Source organism: Hyla sarda, chromosome 12, assembly GCF_029499605.1.
Source record: "Hyla sarda isolate aHylSar1 chromosome 12, aHylSar1.hap1, whole genome shotgun sequence".
In the NCBI taxonomy this organism is placed as follows: domain Eukaryota; kingdom Metazoa; phylum Chordata; class Amphibia; order Anura; family Hylidae; genus Hyla; species Hyla sarda.
In genome coordinates, this window is record NC_079200.1 from 59,678,642 (window position 1) to 59,697,332 (window position 18,691).

Sequence of the window (18,691 nt, forward strand, 5' to 3'; positions counted from 1 at the left end):
ACCCCCGTTTATGCGACGTGTGAGTCACAATGGTAAGAGACTGTCAGCGTCACCTACATCACTTACGGCTTCGTTGGTTGTTGCTGTGACTTCTTATTTACTAAAATCTGGGTAGTTTTGTGTTTTTTGAGTGAAGAGAGGGTTTATTACAGACCAGAATGCAGTTCACTGAAATCAATGAACTTTTCACCAGCAGAATAACCACCGGAAACATTAAACTATCCGGGACCTAAAATGGTTAAGGTGCCTCAGGCACCCTTCCAGAATCCGGATATCCTCATACTGAATTCATCACTTCAGAAGCCAAATTGTGAAAAATGCCCAAAATTGGGCAGCCGTAATGTGTCTGGTAACAAGGCAGGTGTCGAGCAAACGGCCATATATCTTTCTTTATGGTGCCTGGAAGCCCATCAGTCCTGTACGAGGATTGTTCTCGCTGCCATCATGATGATGTATGTAGTTTTTAATGGAAATTAATGCAGAAAAGGTCTGTCCATTAACCAGGCTATGATTTTATGTGTTAACCCTTTACTCAGCAGCTTCACGCACGTCACAGTTTTATCCCACAAAGAGCAATGAGTACAGTCAACACAGGGTGCAGAGCCATAAAGGAGGGTGCTAGAGTGACCCCAGTTTGGAGGTTTTGATGGGTTACTAATAGTAGTGCCTTAGTCTATGACAGAATGACCCAGGGTAATGGATGAGAGGGCATACTGCACATAGGACATTGCTAGGGTCTTAAAGTATCAGGGGCTAATGTTCCACTAATTTCCAGGACTAGGAGAAATGTCATAGAGCAGTGGTCTTTAACCTGCGACCTCCAGATGTTTCAAAACTACAACTCCCAGCATGCCCGGACAGCCGATGGCTGTCCGGGCATGCTGGGAATTGTAGTTTTGCAACATCTGGAGGTCCGCACTGTCATAGAGGATTGTCCTCTCTAAATCAGGACTGTTGGCAACTATGTATTCAGTCCTGGTATAGCAGCAACAATGTGATAGGATAACTATTATTATACATGTATAGTTATTAGATAACATTGTTTCCACTATACCAGGACCAGATACATAGTTGCCAGCAAACCAGATTTCGAGGGGACAATTCCTTGAACTGGAACACAACATGGGTAAGCTATAATAAAACTCTGCCTACACAAGGAATAAGCACCGCATAGTAAAGGTACCATCTTTTATATTATTATTGCCTTATATAGGCCCCTAAATAGTAATAGGGGTTCTCCTAATGCTCCCCAGAGTAACTGCCCACCATAAAGTAACCTTTCTGCCCTCCGGACAGTAATAATGCCTATTTTCAGCACAAACCCAATAATAATTACCATATTAATAATGACCACAGCTAAAAGGCTATAATGCCTACTTTATTTCCGCTTGGAAGTTATTATTCGCACTGTGTGTCCCCTACAAAATAATAATGCCCCCAGTGTGGTCCAAAACAGTTCTGTTCCCCCAACATAACACAATTGTTCTCCTTTGTGTCACCAGTACAGCTCTTTTTGTTTCCAGAAAAAAACATAACTAGCTAACCTTGATCCCATGACAAACAGAGCGGCTGAGGCTTCTTCTGGTCTGATAACGGAGTTTTACCACAATGATAAATAGGTGTAAACTGATGCATTATGTGAAATGAAACATATTTCAAACATATGAGCATTTTTTGAAAATGTGCACTTTGAGATTATATATATATATATATATATATATATATATATATATATATAATTTACTTACCCTCCATGTGCCTTTTTTGTTTTGCCCAGTTGACCTTTGTGACGACTGTTTTAGGGCATCCATTGATATGGTGTATTGCATATTGCTTGTGTATCCATGGGGGACAAAAATAGTACAGTGATGTAGCTCATTTTACCTAAAAAAAAACAGTACATTTGTACTCCTTTATATATGTATAGGGTATGTCCGCAACCTGGTGCAGGTGGTGCGATGCAGTTATGTCACTGATATTCTATGCATAGTCCTGGCAGAGAATAACAGGTCAGGGAGCCTCTGGCTCCCTGCTCTTTCAAAGTATTCAACTGTATCTGCATCCAGAGGATGCCGGTAAAGTTATAGGGGTATTCTGGCTTTATACATCTTATCCCCTATCCAAAGCATACTGTGCCGGGCGCTGCCTCCGAGACGGGGACGTGTCATCACGGCCATGCCCCCTAGTGATGTCACGCCCCCTCCATTCATGTCCATGGGAGGGGCTTGACGGGCGTCGTGCCCCCTCCCTTAGACATGAATGGAGGGGCGTGGCCATGAGGTCACATCCCCGTCTCGGAGGCAGCGCCCGGCACAGAATGCCGGGGGCTGCATCGAGATCGCGGGGGTCCCCAGCGGCAGGACTACTGCGATCATACATCTTATCCCCTATCCTTTGGATAGGGGATAAGATGTATAAAGCCGGAATACCCCTTTAAAAATAATGGGCAACTGGGGTTTTGGAGCACAAGGAAAGAAGTCCAGGCAATAGAAAGATGAATGATGGCAGTAGTGAACAGACAAGTTTACAGTCATACCTGGGCCCTCGAGCCAGAGAAACTCAAAGTTCCCTCTACCGCTGATTTAGCATTAGGCAGAAGAGCAGATTTTAGATTGGGACCCAGGAATGTCAAGTGCCATAGCTTGTTGTCTGGCGGGTTGCTGCTTCATGGGCCAGCTGAGTTCATGTAAGGTCTGTCTGGTGGAAAATGGTCTAGGTGGGGCTGACATGTAGCACATGCAATCATTAGATGAATTTCCACTAAGTCAAAGACCACAAAGGGTTACTTTTAAATTTAAGGTTTCTTAATTACAGATTGTGCTGTTCCCTGTATCAACAGCAAATCCTTTGTGAATGCGTATCAGAACGGGTGTCACCGCTTCACGTCTCCAAACATCTCCTTGTTGCAATTAATTATTTTGCTGCAAATGAAAGTCGTGGCCGGCATTGATTTAGCAATGTAGCAATTAACCAGGGGGGTAAAACAACAGTTTGTAATTACACAGCTCGGATGTCTCTGCGTCCGCGTCACAGGGACCACAAGAAACTTTCGTCCTGTTCGCTGGGGGAATTTCTGATCATGCTCATGAAAATGTAATTAGAGATTAGTTAGAGAATAGTTTGCAAATAAATGTCTGTTACATTTGACATATGGAACTGTGATACCGGAATGTTCCCTATTTTACAGTTAGTGAGGTTAAAAAACTGAAAAGTTTTACTTAGCAACTTAAAACACTCAAAGGGATGAGATATCAGCAACTAGTGCCAGTCTATACCAGTGTTGATCATAAACTTTGAGGTTAAAGGGGTACTCCGGTGGAAAACAATTTCTTTTAAATCAACTGGTGCCAGAAAGTTAAACAGATTTATAAATGACTTCTATCTAAAAATTCTAATCCTTCCAGTACTTATCAGCTGCTGTATGCTCCACAGGAAGTTTTTTTCTTTTTACATTTATTTTCTGCCTGACCACAGTGCTCTCATCATAGAGTATCCCCTCATGCCCCCCCCCCCTTACACAATACACCAATGATTTGCTTTGAAATTCAGTGGATTAGTCCAGACAGACAGTAGAAAGCTGTTTTAGGGTGACAGTAGCACAACAACTATATACATCAATGGGATCTTATTCTGCCCTGCACACAATTGTGTTGTGCTCCATCGAATGCTGCATTACAGAGCTATTCGTCACCAGAAATATTGCTCCTAAAATGGCTGGGAACAGGGAATAATAGGTTGCTTTCAAATAAACTTAAAGGGGTACTCCGCTGCAAGACATCTTATCCCCTATCCAAAAGATAGGAGATAAGATGTCTGATCATGGGCGTCCGAGTGCTGGTGCCCCCCAAGATCTCCTGCAGCACCCGGAGCTCTAAACAAATGCTGAGTTTCTGCAGCACTGGTCGTGATGTCACAGCCACGCCCCTCCATTCATTTCTATGGGAGGGGGCGTGTCTGCCGACATGAGTGGAGGGGGCGTGGCCGTGACATCACGATCACAGCCTTCAGCTCCAAGCGTTCTGAACAAAATGTTCAGAACACTAGAGCACCGGAGTACCCCTTTAAGAGACATTTAAGATATGGGGTCTCTTTAAAGCCAGCTGTGATACAAGAGAAATGAAAACATATTAAGCGATTTTCATGATTTTTTTTTTTCTAGAAATCTACTTAAAATATTAAAGATACTAAAGTCGTATAAACATAGTTATTGTAATATAGTATCTAAAAAGATTATCAACTCTTTCCGTTTAGTCTGTAAATTGTAATAGTGGTTCCGCTAACTACATTGCCGACCTACGATGGCCCCGACATATGATCATTTCAACATACGATGTCCTCTCAGAGGCCATCGCATGTTGAAGGCAGCATCAACATACGATGCTTCGCATAAACGGCTATCCGGCAGCGCTGACTGCTTCAGCTGCCGACAGATAGCCGTTTACGGTGCCCCGTGTGCTCCGGTGATGGTCTCCTACCTGTCCTCGGGGCTCCGGAGCATCCTCTTCACGATCCCCTCCATCGCCGGCGCTCTCCTTCTTTGTCCTCACGTCGCACGCACGCCATCCCATCATCCAATAGGAGCCGCGTGCGTGCGTAGTGACGTGATGACGGCGACGAAGAGCATAGAGCGAGGATCCCGGGGAAGCAGAGACGTCCGGAGTGTCAGGGACACCACGGGGACGCCGCGACAGCTATGGAGGACGACATCCAGGGCAGCGGTGACGGGTCCGGAGCGGCGGGGACAGGTGAGTATTACTTCCTATACTTTACATTGCACGGATCCCTCAACATACGATGGTTTCAACAAACGATGGTTCATTTGGAACGGATTACCATTGTATGTTGAGGGACCACCGTATATATTGTGGGCACAGAGTTTTAAAAAAATTTTTCTAGAAAAAGGTGTCCAGGGTATTAAGCAAGTAACCTTTTCCTGTTTTTCCGTAGATTTAAAGCCATATAACGCTTTTTTTCACACTGCCATTGCACCCCAAGAACGGCCGTCAAACTCTTTCTTTTCCCCCTAGTTTGATGGCCTTAATTTTGAAAGGGTGCAACGGGCAACATCGGATCTTGATGGATCCATTATAGTCAATGGGGTCTGTCGGGCGCCGCTGTTTTTCAGGGAGAGCAGCGGGAGAAAAAGACAGCGCAAGCTGTATTGATGGGTCTGCGCCTGTGGTAGTATGTGTGTATGGATGAATGGAAATGTTTGGTTTAGTATAACATCGTATAATATGCTCCTGGTTTAGGAGCAGTAGTATTTACGTTTTCCCGTTTCTCCCTTTTTCCTTATTTGTTTGTTTTATATATAAGTATGAAAATTAAATAAAAAAATAAAAAAAAGACAGCGCAAGCAGTATTTTTTCTTCCGCTATCCCCCATGCTCCCCCGATGGCCATCACACTGCCACGTCCTTACTGCAGTGTGAAAGAAACCTAATACCGCCAAGATAATACTACAGTTTGCAGCCTTCATACATACAATTCTACTACTATGTGGTACATAAATAAAGAGTAGTAGCCACGCAGTACTCCCTTAACGTGCGCAAATATTACTGCATAATCCTGCAAATCAGTTGATCAATCATAGCGCCATATACCGAAATAATACCGAGTGTACGTTCTCCTGGTGAAGTCATCCACAGGGGCAGACAGATAAAAGTTTGTGCTTGAGAGCGCGTGTACCAGACTACATACTTTTCTGATTACGGATTAAGGAACAAATCCTTCCTTAATAATCCTTTCTTATTCTCCACAAATGAAAAGTCTTCCTTGGAGTCACACCGGTACTGAGCGGCATCCGCAATCTGATTATCACCACTTATTAAACATTACAATGACTCCTTCTCATCTGGGGTGTGAGAGAACACTGGCTTTATGAAATGGATAGCTGTCCGTGCGGATTACTCTTAAGTTTGCGACTTGCGCAGGTGATCAGTATTCATATACATTGCCATGTGCTATAGCGTTGTAAATAACTGATGGAAATCACATATTTCTATTAGCATATTTATGGGCTCCATACATTCAGAACGCCGAGGCTCTTATCATATGGTCACCATCCATTGCTTCTCCTAGGATCAAGGATAATTACTTGACATCATTGATCCATATGAGGCATTATATCTTCCTGCAGTTTATTTTTAGATAGACTCAATTGCAAAAACAGTAACAGACCCCCCCCCCCCCCCCCCTACACCTCTCTTGTTGCAGATGAGCTTTCACAACCACTAACCTTGCAAGTCTTCACCGGCCTCCCAGACGTTTCAAGAGAGGTCTGATGTGTAGAATTATTTGGATATATTAGAATTCTCCATTCAATCCAAGCCACATACAGACGTAGCAGTGCTGAGTTGCGACAACTTATCTTGAACTCACAATTGGAATATCTGTTGCTTACCGCCATTTGAAAAAAAACTTTTAACATATTGGGGGAGATTTATCAAAACCTGTGCAGAGGAAGAGTGGTGCAGTTGCCCATAGCAACCAATCAGATTGCTTCTTTCATTTTCCACAGGCCTCTTTAGAGGCCTGTGGAAAATGAAAGAAGCAATCTGATTGGTTGCTATGGGCAACTGCACCACTCTTCCTCTGCACAGGTTTTGATAAATCTCCCCCATTGTCCAGAGACCTGCTGTGATCGCGAGTTATATGGTGGTGAAGTGCGCGGCAGCTCTCTTCACTCTTTGGCTTTCCGCTCTGTCTTTCTCTAAAGCAGTGCATGATTCGGATTTGATTGACAGCCAGGGACTGAATCCTTATCTTGTGCTCAGGGGAAATAAACTGCCGCCAGAGGTATCTGGCAACAGCTTACTTCCCATTTCTCATTCAGAATACTTGCACACTTGGCCATACTAAGCACGCAAATATATGGGGGTGTCAGGAGGGATTGTCTTCAGCTTACAGCTATATGAAATGTTTAAAGCTTTACTAGATTTTCAAAAAAACGTCTGACATATTTTAAGGAAGTGTCAAACGTTTTGATCAGTCATTACGAGCTGTCAGCGCACTTCCATTCCCAACTCTATGCTTTTCTGAACTCGCTGCAGGAGACTGATTCTATAGTAAGTCTATGGAGACCATCTACTGCAGCAAGACACGAAAAGCAGCAAAGCCAGGGAGAGAACGCTTAGTGCGTCTCCTGACTCCTTCTCTTGATCAGTGGGTCTAAACACGAACCTGACCAATCAAACTTTTGAGATTTAAAGGGGGTACTCCACCCCTAGACATCTTATCCCTTATTCAAAGGATAGGGAATAAGATGTCTGATCGTGGGGGTCCAGCCACTGGGGACCCCCAGCGATCTCCCTGCTGCACCCGGCCTTTGTTTAGAGCGTCGAGTGCAGTGTCGGAGGCTCGGGACATCATGGTCACGCCCTGCTCATGACGTCACGGCCATGCCCCCTCAATGCAAGTCTTTCAGAGGGGGCGTGGCCAATAGACTTGCACTGAGGGGGCGTGGCTGTGACGTCATGGACCTCTGCCTCTCATCGCCAGTCATCCGGCACGGAGCAAAGTGGGATCCGTGCACCAGATTTCTGGGGTGCCGCAGCCAAGATGAGAGGTCCCGCCGCTTGGGACCCCCACGATCAGACATGTTATCCCCTATCAATACACCTGCTGGGATCCCCAGGGATCAGCTGTAATCTGGCAGTAAGTGCTCAGTGGATATGGAAGGGCAATTTGAGTGAATATGGGGGGCAATGTGAGGAATATGGGGGGCAATGTGTGTAAATATGGGGGGCAATGTGAGGGAATGTGGAGGAAATATGATTGAATATGGGGGGGCAATGTGAGGAATATGGGGGGCAATGTGAGTAAATATGGGAACTAATATGAGGAATGTGGGGGCAATGTGAGGGAATGTGGAGGCAATGTGAGGGGCAATTTGAGGAGCCTTCCTTTATAGGGGCAACCCTGGGCCAGATAAAGAAGAAAAAAAGTGAACGACTCCGAAAATACGTCACCTGTGAGTCCCTACATGTAGCAGTAATCACTTTTACAATTTTCAGAGCCTGAGTAGAGCTGGTATCTACCAGATACCAAAAGGGCAGAGCCAAAGGGGTGGCAAAATAAGGTTTGCCTAGAGTGACCAAAATCCTTGCACATGCATTCAAGGTTCACATCTCATCCCCCAGCAGTAATAAAATGAAGTGCTCCCATTTTATTCCTTGGCAGTAATCGCATTTAGGGCTCATGTCCCATCCCCCCAAGCATAATTCAAATGTAGTACTGTGACATCCCAGGAGGGCTCTCATGGCACCTCAGGGTGGCAGAGCACCCCTGTTTGGAATCACTGGAATAGATGGTGGGCTGGGGTTTTGCATGTGCCCCAAGGGCTTGCAGCTATATATAGGGGAAGATTTATCAAAACCTGTCCAGAGGAGAAGTTGCCCATAGCAACCAATCAGATTGCTTCTTTCATTTTTATCAAGGCCTCTGCAAAATGAAAGAAGCAACCTGATTGGTTGCTATGGGCAACTGGGCAACTTTTCCTTTGCACAGGTTTTAATAAATCTCCCTCATAGTGTACATTTTCTACTGCAGTGGGATTCTGGGTAGTAATTTGGAAAAACGAAACAAAACCTATGCTAGAAAATACAGTAGGCAGTGTAGGCGTGCTTATGGCGGTGATAGAGACTTGCTTGTTTATAAATTGGTGGGGGAGGGGGAACATATAATTAAGAGACAAGTAAAAACCACGGAGAACAACAATAATTTTCATTATCTCGATTTCGGCCAGAATTATAGCTGCCACAGAGAGCGGCTGTCGTGGGGACATTCTTATACACATGTCAGTCATTCCCGACGTCTCCCTCCCCTTCCAGTTTTCTTCACTATACACAGGGGCCCCTACTGCGCGGGCTGACAGCCGCCATCATTGTCACTATAAAGGAGTCATTCATTCCCCTCATTTATGACTTCCTGCTTTGGTATGTACATGTTAAAAAAAACATAAAGCTGGCAGAATTACAGTATATACCATTAGAGGGAATATGAACGCCTCCTCGTTCCCCAGATAACAGACACGGTAAATGCACTTAGTGCGCTTAAGTTATAATCAAGAAGCGGTAGTTTCAATTTGCCACCATGGAATAATAGCAGCGAGGCTTGTACTCAGTAATTTTAATAGTTATTTTCTGTTTGTTGTTTTGTCTACTTAATGTAGGTTTTCTATGTTAATAGGTTGCATTATGCTAGTGATCCTGCTATCATTGCTTTAACACACAGAGCCATGACGTTAAAGAAAACAAAACAGGTGGAGATTTCAGCAACGACTACTCTTATAGTTATCAAAACCTGCCCATAGCAACCAATCAGATCGCTTCTTTCATTTTGCAGAGGCCTTGGTAAATATGAAAGGAGCGATCTGATTGGTTGCTATGGGCAACTGGGCAAATCTCCCCCCGAAAGCTGCAGACCTACCGTATTTTTCGCCATATGAGATGCTCCGGCATATAAGACGCACCCAATTTTAAAGGATGAAAATCTAGAAAAATCTAGACAGCCGTTGGCTGTCCGGGCATGCCGGGAGTTGTAGTTTTGCAACATCTGGAGGTCCGCAGGTTGAAGACCACTGGTATAGGAGTTAATACTCACGTGTCCCCACCGCTCCGGACCCGTCACCACTCGTCATCGCTGCCCTGGATGTCGCCCTCCATCGCTGTCGCCGCGTCCCCTGGGTGTCCCCGTCGCTCTGGAATGTCTCTGCTGCCCAGGATCCTCGCTCTCCTTCGCCGCCATCACGTCGCTACAAATGCCGCTACGCACGCCGCTCCTATTGGATGACGGGAAAGTCTGTGCGACGACGTGATGACGACAAAGGAGAGCGCCGGCCATGCAGGGGATCCCGGCACGGAGCAGTCTTTCGCCGATCGAACACCGATGAGGCAGGTAAGGTCCCTCCCGGTGTCCTGTAAGCTGTTCGGGACGCCGCGATTTCACCGCGGCGGTCCCGAACAGTCCGACTGAGCAGCCGGGTTAGTTTCACTTTCACTTTAGACGCGGTGGTCAGCTTTGGTCGCCGCGTCTGAAGGGTTAATACAGGGCATCACCGCGATCGGTGATGTCCTGTATTAGCCGCGAGTCCCGGCCGTTGATGGCCGCAGGGACCTCCGCAATATGACAGGGTTTTTATGTGTATTTGCTGTATAAAACACACCAACTTTTCCCCCCAGTTTTGGGGAAGAAAAAGTGCATCTTATAAGGCAAAAAATACGATATATGAAGTGGCTGGTGTTAGGGTCTATTCACACGGCAGAATTTCCGCTTGCGGTATTCCACCTCAAATTAAAGCCCATAGACTTCTATAGGATTCTGCATTACCATTCACACTTCTGAATTTCCGCTTGCTTACTCAAGGCAGGGCAGGCTGTGACAGGTGGTTTCTTCCAAAAAGACTCAGTGCCAGGGGCGTAGCTAAAGGGGTGCAGAGGTAACAGTCGCATCAGGCCCAAGAGGGACCTTTAGCAAATCTGCTTCATAAGAGACCAGTATTATAACTGGCACATGGGGCCCTGTTGCAAATTTTGCATTGGGGCTCAGAAGCTACAAGTTACGCCTCTGCTCAGTGCCACTGTGGGATGGGCAAAAGTTGTCATTTGGGCACAACCTGGCTTTCTGTGGACTTGTGTAGTGTGGCACAGTCCGGAAGAGGAACGCTTAAAAGTGAACTTATAGTTAAAGGAGTTGGCCTATTAATAGTATTAATATCACTTATTTACAGGATAGGCGATACATGTGTCATTACTTACGGCTCAATGGTTAGCAAATTCCACTTGAAGAATGAGCGCAGAATTTAAGGGTTGAACAGAAGACTAAGTGTACTTTTACAACATTGGCACAAATGCTTGACAGTTAACACAGTGAGTGAGCATTATAGGCTTGGCAGTTACAGGTCACACATAGTGGTGGGCCAACCTCGGTAAGTTTTGCACAGGATAGGTAATAATTGTGTGATTGTAAGGGGTCTGATTACCAGTACCCCCTATCAATTAGGAGAACAGCAAACCACAATCACCTCTCTTTAAAAGGGGTACATTTGTAAATTACTAAAAAAAAAAAAAAATCTTAATCCTTCCAGTACTTATTAGCGGTTGTACTACAGAGGAAATTATTTTCTTTTTGGATTTCTTTTCTGTCAAGACCACAGTGCTCTCTGCTGACACCTCTGTCCATTTTAGGAACTGTATATGTTTTGCTCTGGACAGTTTCTGACATAGACAGAGGTGTCAGCAGAGAGCACTGTAGTCATGACAGAAAAGAAAAGCAAAAAAGAAAAGAATTTCCTCTGTAGTATATAGCCACTAATAAGTACTGGAAGGATTAAGATTTTTTTAATAGAGGTCATTTACAAATATGTTTAACTTTCTGCCATCAGTTGATAAAAAAATAAATAAAAAAAAGTTTTCCACCGGAGTACCCCTTTAAAGAATCAGTAGTGCACTTCTGTGACCACTGCTCTGTTAACTCCTACAAGAATAAAGGAGACTGCCCTGGCCTATCAATGTCAGTCCCATAGTGACTATTGTTATTTAAATGCATTACTGCTCCACACATAAAGGATACTTAAGTATCTGCTGTTGTGTTGATTGGCGATCAGACCTCCAGAAGTCACACAGTTATTACCTATACTGTGCAGAACCTACAACCACCAAGTTAATGGAGCCACTCTGTGTGGTTTGCAGGGGTAGGCTGTGCCTAACTAGCCTATCCCTGACTGGTGAGTCGGGTGAGGGTTCTCCTTTAACCCCTTAAGGACGCAGGATGTAAATGTACGTCCTGGTGCGGTGGTACTTAACGCACCAGGATGTACATTTACGTCCTGTGCATAACCGCGGGCATCGGAGCGATGCCCGTGTCATGCGCGGCTGATCCCGGCTGCTGATCGCAGCCAGGGACCCGCCGGCAATGGCCGACGCCCGCAATCTCGTGGGCGTCCGCCATTAACCCCTCAGATGCCGGGATCAATACAGATCCCGGCATCTGCGGCAGAACGCGATTTCAATGAATGATCGGATCGCCCGCAGCGCTGCTGCAGGGATCCGATCATTCAGAACGCTGCACGGAGGTCCCCTCACCTGCCTCTGTCCGGCTCCCGGCGTCTTCTGCTCTGGTCTGAGATCGAGCAGACCAGAGCAGAAGATGACCGATAACACTGATCTGTTCTATGTCCTATACATAGAACAGATCAGTATTAGCAATCATGGTATTGCTATGAATAGTCCCCTATGGGGACTATTCAAGTGTACAAAAAAATTAAAAAAAAATGTAAAAGTAAAAAAAAAGTGAAAAATCCCCTCCCCCAATAAAAATGTAAAACGTCATTTTTTTCCTATTTTACCCCCAAAAAGCGTAAAAAAGAAATTTAATAGACATATTTGCTATCGCCGCGTGTGTAAATGTCCCAACTATTAAAATAAAATGTTAATGATCCCGTACGGTGAACGGCGTGAACGTAAAAAAAACGTCCAAAATTGCTACTTTTTTTATACATTTTATTAAAAAAATTATAAAAAATGTATTAAAAGTTTTTTATATGCAAATGTGGTATCATAAAAAAAGTACAGATCATGGCGCAAAAAATTAGCCCTCATACCGCCGCTTATACGGAAAAATAAAAATGTTAGAGGTCATCAAAATAAAGGGATTATAAACGTACTAATTTGGTTAAAAAGTTTGTGATTTTTTTTAAGCACAACAATAATATAAAAGTACATAATAATGGGTATCATTTTAATCGTATTGACCCTCAGAATAAAGAACACATGTCATTTTTACCATAAATTGTAAGGCGTGAAAACAAAACCTTCCAAAATTAGCAAAATTGGGTTTTTCTTTTTAATTTCCCCACAAAATAGTGTTTTTTGGTTGCGCCATACATTTTATGATATAATGAGTGATGTCATTACAAAGGAAAACTGGTCGCGCAAAAAACAAGCCCTCATACTAGTCTGTGGATGAAAATATAAAAGAGTTATGATTTTTAGAAGGCGAGGAGGAAAAAATGAAAACGTAAAAATTAAATTGTCCTTAAGGCCAAAATGGGCTGAGTCCTTAAGGGGTTAAGGCAGGCCCCTCCCCTTTTGATTTTCTCCTACCCCCTTTCCTGTTAGCTTTTCCTGGGAAAGGGGTGGGTTACTAGTGGACCCTGTCCAATCCCCTGCAGATTTGTGTTCCCGGGCTATTAGCCCCCTCCCTTTGTACCTTATAGCAGCCCCTGGTGCGCTTTTCCCCTCAGCTCCCCTGAGTCCCGGTGGTTGTCTCACCCTGCCTCCCTGTTGTATATGTGTTGTTTATATGTTATTTCTATGTGTTTTCTTTTATTTAAAGTGGTGGTGTATTTATCTGAAGTCACAGCGGGCGCTTAGAGAAGGCAAAGATGTGGTCAGTTCGGCGGGTGGCCTGCACACTGGAGTCGGTGGGGCAGTACCACACGGAATTTGATGGAGAACTTGTGTACCTTGTTTTGGTATGCTAATTTAAAATAAATGCTGTGGCCGACCCCTACCGAATTAAAGAGTATAAACTGACGTTTTGCCTTTTTATTTCAGGGAGGGGAGGGGCCTGGTTGGGTACATTGGGAGCTAGCGGTGTCTCAGAAGTTGTAACCAACCTACATTTGTGCCTTTGTTGTAAATGTAAATAACATTTTCTGTTGAATCTTTACGAAATGCAATAAATAAAGGGGAGCCCCACTAACCACCCCTTACAAGCTGGCACACAGAATACCATTATACTTAAATGGGCACTGTCAGATACAAAAACTTTTGAAATGTTGTAAAGCATGCAAAACCAATAGGTTTTGTAATTGCTTTCATTAGAAATTTTTCAGTATTTGATGCTGAGAAAGCCAGTCAAACTACTGCCCCCCCCCCCACCTGCTTGGACACATACTAGTCCTGCTGTGTCCATGCATCATCACCTACATCATGGACACACTTCCTTGATTGACAGCTGTGAGTACAGTGCTCACAGCTGGAGGAAAAATCTTCCCACTGTCAGCTTGTGTCCCGCTACTGTCAGTGAGGACAAGCTGGGAGTTGTAGTTTTTCTAATGCTAGGGGAGATGTGAGCAGACAGCATACTGAGGGAGGGGGCGGAGACCTGCACAGTGAGGCCACGCCCCTCCCCTTTGAGAGGAATTCAGACTAGTGAGCTAAATTAAAAGTGTAATAAAAAAATAAATAAAGGTGCTAGACACATACAAATGTGTAGATGTAGATGTACATGGTCAGGATTAGGTACTGAGTGATATATTAAAAAAAATTTGTTGGATCTAACGGGTACGCTTTAATCTCGCCAAACACATTAAATATGTTAGCCATGTCCACCGATTTCTCTGGGATTGGTGGCAATCAAAATGGTCTGAAAAGATAAGCGTCTGCCAGAGCTGTCACAGCAGTTTTCTGCCCATTCAAATGACTCGAATGCTTAACTGAGCTGAGCGTGCGTGTGTCTGGGAGAATTGGAAAAGATAGCTGTTAGTTGAATGAGCATTTAGACAACCACTATCTTAATACATACTACATACATGTCTCTTTCTTCACCCCTGGATACCAATATAATTGGCTAATCGAATATGCATAGCAATACTCTTCTAAAGGGAAGTATACAGTATAATGTATAATTTAACTTCGCTAAACTTCCATGAAGTTGTTTTCCGTGTTTTTGTATACCACTCTGTAAACTGCTTGTGTCTCTGTTTGTAGTGCCATATTATGTATGAGGGCAGGTCAGACATATTACCCAGAATTCCCACTAATGACTCCCCTGTACACACAGGGCTGAACTGTTCTGTGGTGTTCGGTATTGTATAGAGCCAGGAATTTGTCGGTGCGGTATAAATAATTAATTTTAATTCTAGTCACTGGAGGGAGATATTTTTATTATTCAGCTCCCAGCTGCAAAATCAGCATTATCGCCATCAAACTAGAAGCAGCGGGAGAGGAAAAAAATAGAAAAATGTGGGATTTTTCAACTATAAAGCAGTGACTTTTCATAGTTTTTGTGGGGATAAAAATAATTGGGGCGGTTATGAAAAATGAATAGGACTTTAGTTACACGTTATGGTGGAACGCATCGTATATCCGACGAAGCTCGGCATTTTAATACATATTTTAAATGCTGGATTAATTGGGCAAAAAAAAAAAAAGTAATTAAATCCATAATAATAATAGACTTCATTTTTACATGCTCCAAGTAGGGAGTATTAATTCAATAGCGTGACATTGATAAATGACTACCGTACTTTCTTACTGGACTAAGGCTGCTTTCTTGTCTCCCTCACCTAAAAAAGTAGACAGAGATATAGCTTGAAGCTCATGGGTACCAGGTCTCCTGATCATGCCTTACTATGTACGGTACTGCTGTCCTGTTAAATAGCAGAAGGGTCATAGGGGTCCGATTAGGTTAAAGGGTTACTCCACCCCTAGACATCTTATCCCCTATACAAAGGATAGGGGATAAGATGTTTGCTCGCGGGGGTCTCGCTGCTGGGGACCCCTGCGATCTTGGCTATGGCACCCCGGACATCCAGTGCCGGATGACTGGTGATGTCATGGCCACGCCCCCTCAATGCAAGTCTATGGGAGGGGGCGTGACTGCCGTCACGCCCCCTCCCATAGACTTGCATTGAGGGGGTGCGGTCGTGACATCTTGAACGGGCCATGTCTGTGATGTCAGGAGCCTCTGGCAATGCACCCGACGCTCTAAACGGGTGCAGCAGGGAGATCGCGGGGGTCCCCGGTGGCAGCATCCCCACGTCCAGGTATTTTATCCCCTATCCTTTGGATAGGGGATAAGAATTCTAAAGCCAGAGTACCCCTTTAAGGTAGGACTGCAACCTCTGCACCCCTATAGCTACACTCCTGTATTCATTTTGTTTAGTGAACATTAATTCAACAAATATTACTGTATGCAGCAGGTTGTATTTTATATAAAGTTGCAAAAAATGTATAGATGTATCAGCAAGGCCGTGTTCACATCATGATTAGTGTCTCCGATGCTAAGATAAAATTTTTAAAGCTGAGCAGTGGCCACAGGAGATGAAAGGGCCCTATACATTCACTATGGTGCCAATAATATTGACCAGTCATGTCACAGAGGTCAGACTCTAGTGGCGTACATGTAAGAGAGGGATGCCCCATAGCAAAGATCATAAGGGGCCTCCTATTATGGTGACATAAAGGTCTGGTGTTAATTTCCCCTTGCTTTTCATGAACCTTGGGTCAATTTTCCATGGTCCTTATATGCTAACAGTGCAGCTCCTTTAGCCAGTTGCCCAAAACCAGTATCAAAAAGATTTGCACCATCCCATGCTGGTGTCCATAGCAGCCTCGTGGTCTGCCCCCATGGTGGTATGTACTGTATGTCTTTGCTACTGATTAGCTACATGTTACCTTTTCTATCCTAAAACAACCATGTAAAGACATGCAACCCTGTGAAAATTAAAGGTCCACCACAAGGTGATTTTAGTACGTACCTGGCAGACAGTAATGGTCATGGCTTAGGAAGGATCTTCGCTTGTCTTGCGGCTAAAGGGCAATGTTGTGAGATTACCATAACACTGTGGCTAGCTTTTTGTGAACTGTTATTTCCTTTTTAAATTTTCTTCTTTGCCTACACATCCCATAATTCTATTTTCCTCCCTCCCACACATCAGTCACCCCACCCATAGAAACATAAATGAGCTGCATCCATTCAAAAGACCTGTGGTTTTCAATCAGGGTGCCTCCAGCTGTTGCATTAGTTGCAGATTGATCCCTCCACCCATTGAAGCAGACAGGCTCCCTCTCATCAGCTGACTAGTGAGTCAGGACTCAGCCACATTGCAACCTGGGAAAAATCTGACACAACAGTCATTTTGTATGCTGTTAAAAATAAATATTTGGTTGAATATCACATAAGAATGGTGAGAAAACCGTCACACACAGGTACAAACACTATATTGTGAACTACACTGACTTTACAGCCCCTGTAGCATAGTCAAATAAAAAAAATACTGGAATACCCCTTTAATGTGTACCCTATTGGCTGCATTTGGCCAGATTTTGATTAATGGGAAATTCTGGTAAGTGCCATGGCATCTGTATATGTTTGCCTATAGGGTTTGCGAACTATAGAAGTTGAGGAGACATGCCTGCAAGTGTTTCACCACGACTTATAACTTTTTAATAAGATGTTTTATGACTTGTTAATTTTTAGGTGAGATGAGGTACAACCATCTCCCGGCCAGCATCGGCAGTGTAAATGAGAATATCAGGTCATCACAAATTAAAGAGAATTATTAACACCGTGCCCAGCTGTACCAGAAGTGCAGTATTTAATAGGACGCAGTGCAAAGACGAAGCCACGTTTTTCATTCTCACAGATCGTCTATACCGGCTAATGATTCTGAAGGCTTCAAACACCTTTAACCTCTGCTCATTCCTAGACCAGACTTCTAAAAACCCAAACTGTAAAAAATGTCTTCTTTCATCGTTTTTTTCTCACAATTATCAGGGCTTATGGCGAACAATTTAAAGTCAGCTTGTGTATCCTGAATCTGATGTCAAAGTACACAGGTTCTGGAAAAATGTAATCAGTCCTTTTTCTAGTAAAAGCCAGTACTGGCTTAAAGTACCATTGACCACACTCTTGACCTACGTTGCACCTTGTTCAAATTTGTGCTTCATGCCTCTTCAACTACAAGCATCATCAACACTTTTATACAACACTTTGTGTTATAAAAAATCTGGGTCAGCACACACAAACCCCAAAAATAGACTGTGTAAGAACCAGTAGACCGCTGGATACCGGGGCTATGCCACTACCTCAGGGACATAACTATAGTGGGGCCAATGTACAGAGGCATCCTGGCCATGGTGTCCAAATAGTTATTTTTCCGCTAAAGAAAACAATGCCCCGCACACACTTCCTGAGTTTGGACTTTTGCAAGTCCAGGTGGAGACCAAATTAACTGTTTGGGAACAGAACAGAGCCACCTAGTGGCCGTTTTTTCAATCACATCAAAAACATATAAAGGTTAAGAATTTTAATAGCAAGTAAATAGCAAAGTGTCTTATAATAACATAAGGAACAATATCTTAAAAGTTTAGTTTGGTGACAGTTATTCTTTAAATGATTGTACACCAAGGACCTGGGACAACACAGTAGACTACAGGGTCTGTTATTAATCCTTTTAACAAGAAGTGGGGTTCTATAACAGGAAACCCCAAAGATTTCACCAAGATAACAATGGACCCCTAAGACACTGTAACACTGTAGTACTCTATCCCTGGCCTCCACAAGATGAATAGTAATCAGGGACCTAGAACAATACGATAGATCCTTGTATAATATAACTATTGGTTCTTATACAAGTGTCCAGATCTCTATATAAGTTGGTGGGAGATTCAGGACCCTCATGCTTTCTCTTTGAGTGGCAAGGAGACAAAACTCACAGGTGGGCGGGGGTCGCTCACTGGCTTTCTCTTTGAGTAGGTAGGGGACCAGGAATCACAGGCTTTTTCTCTGGGTGGGGGAAAGACTCACAGGCTTTCTCTATGAACGGGGTGAAGGAGCAGAACTCACAGGCTTTCTCTAGAAGTGGGCATGGGTAGAAGGACCCACAGGCTTTCTCTTTGAATAAGGGGAATTAGGACTCACAGTCTTTCTCTATGAGTGGATAGGAGAGCAGGACTCAAAGG

At 43.9% G+C, this 18,691-nt stretch overlaps 1 protein-coding gene across 4 annotated transcripts in view; it reads left to right on the plus strand.

The window, feature by feature from the left end:
- Window positions 1-18,691, plus strand: part of CDH4 (cadherin 4) — a 471,037-nt gene that overhangs the window by 203,586 nt on the left and 248,760 nt on the right. Inside the window, exon 1 of one of the 4 annotated variants that reach the window (XM_056548618.1) lies at window positions 8,626-8,935. The exons of the other annotated variants lie outside the window; for them this stretch is intronic. Coding sequence (XP_056404593.1) covers window positions 8,920-8,935 — 16 coding nt within the window. The 5' untranslated portion in view covers window positions 8,626-8,919. Of the gene's footprint in view, window positions 1-8,625; window positions 8,936-18,691 lie in introns of those variants that run through there. 4 annotated transcript variants of the gene reach the window in all.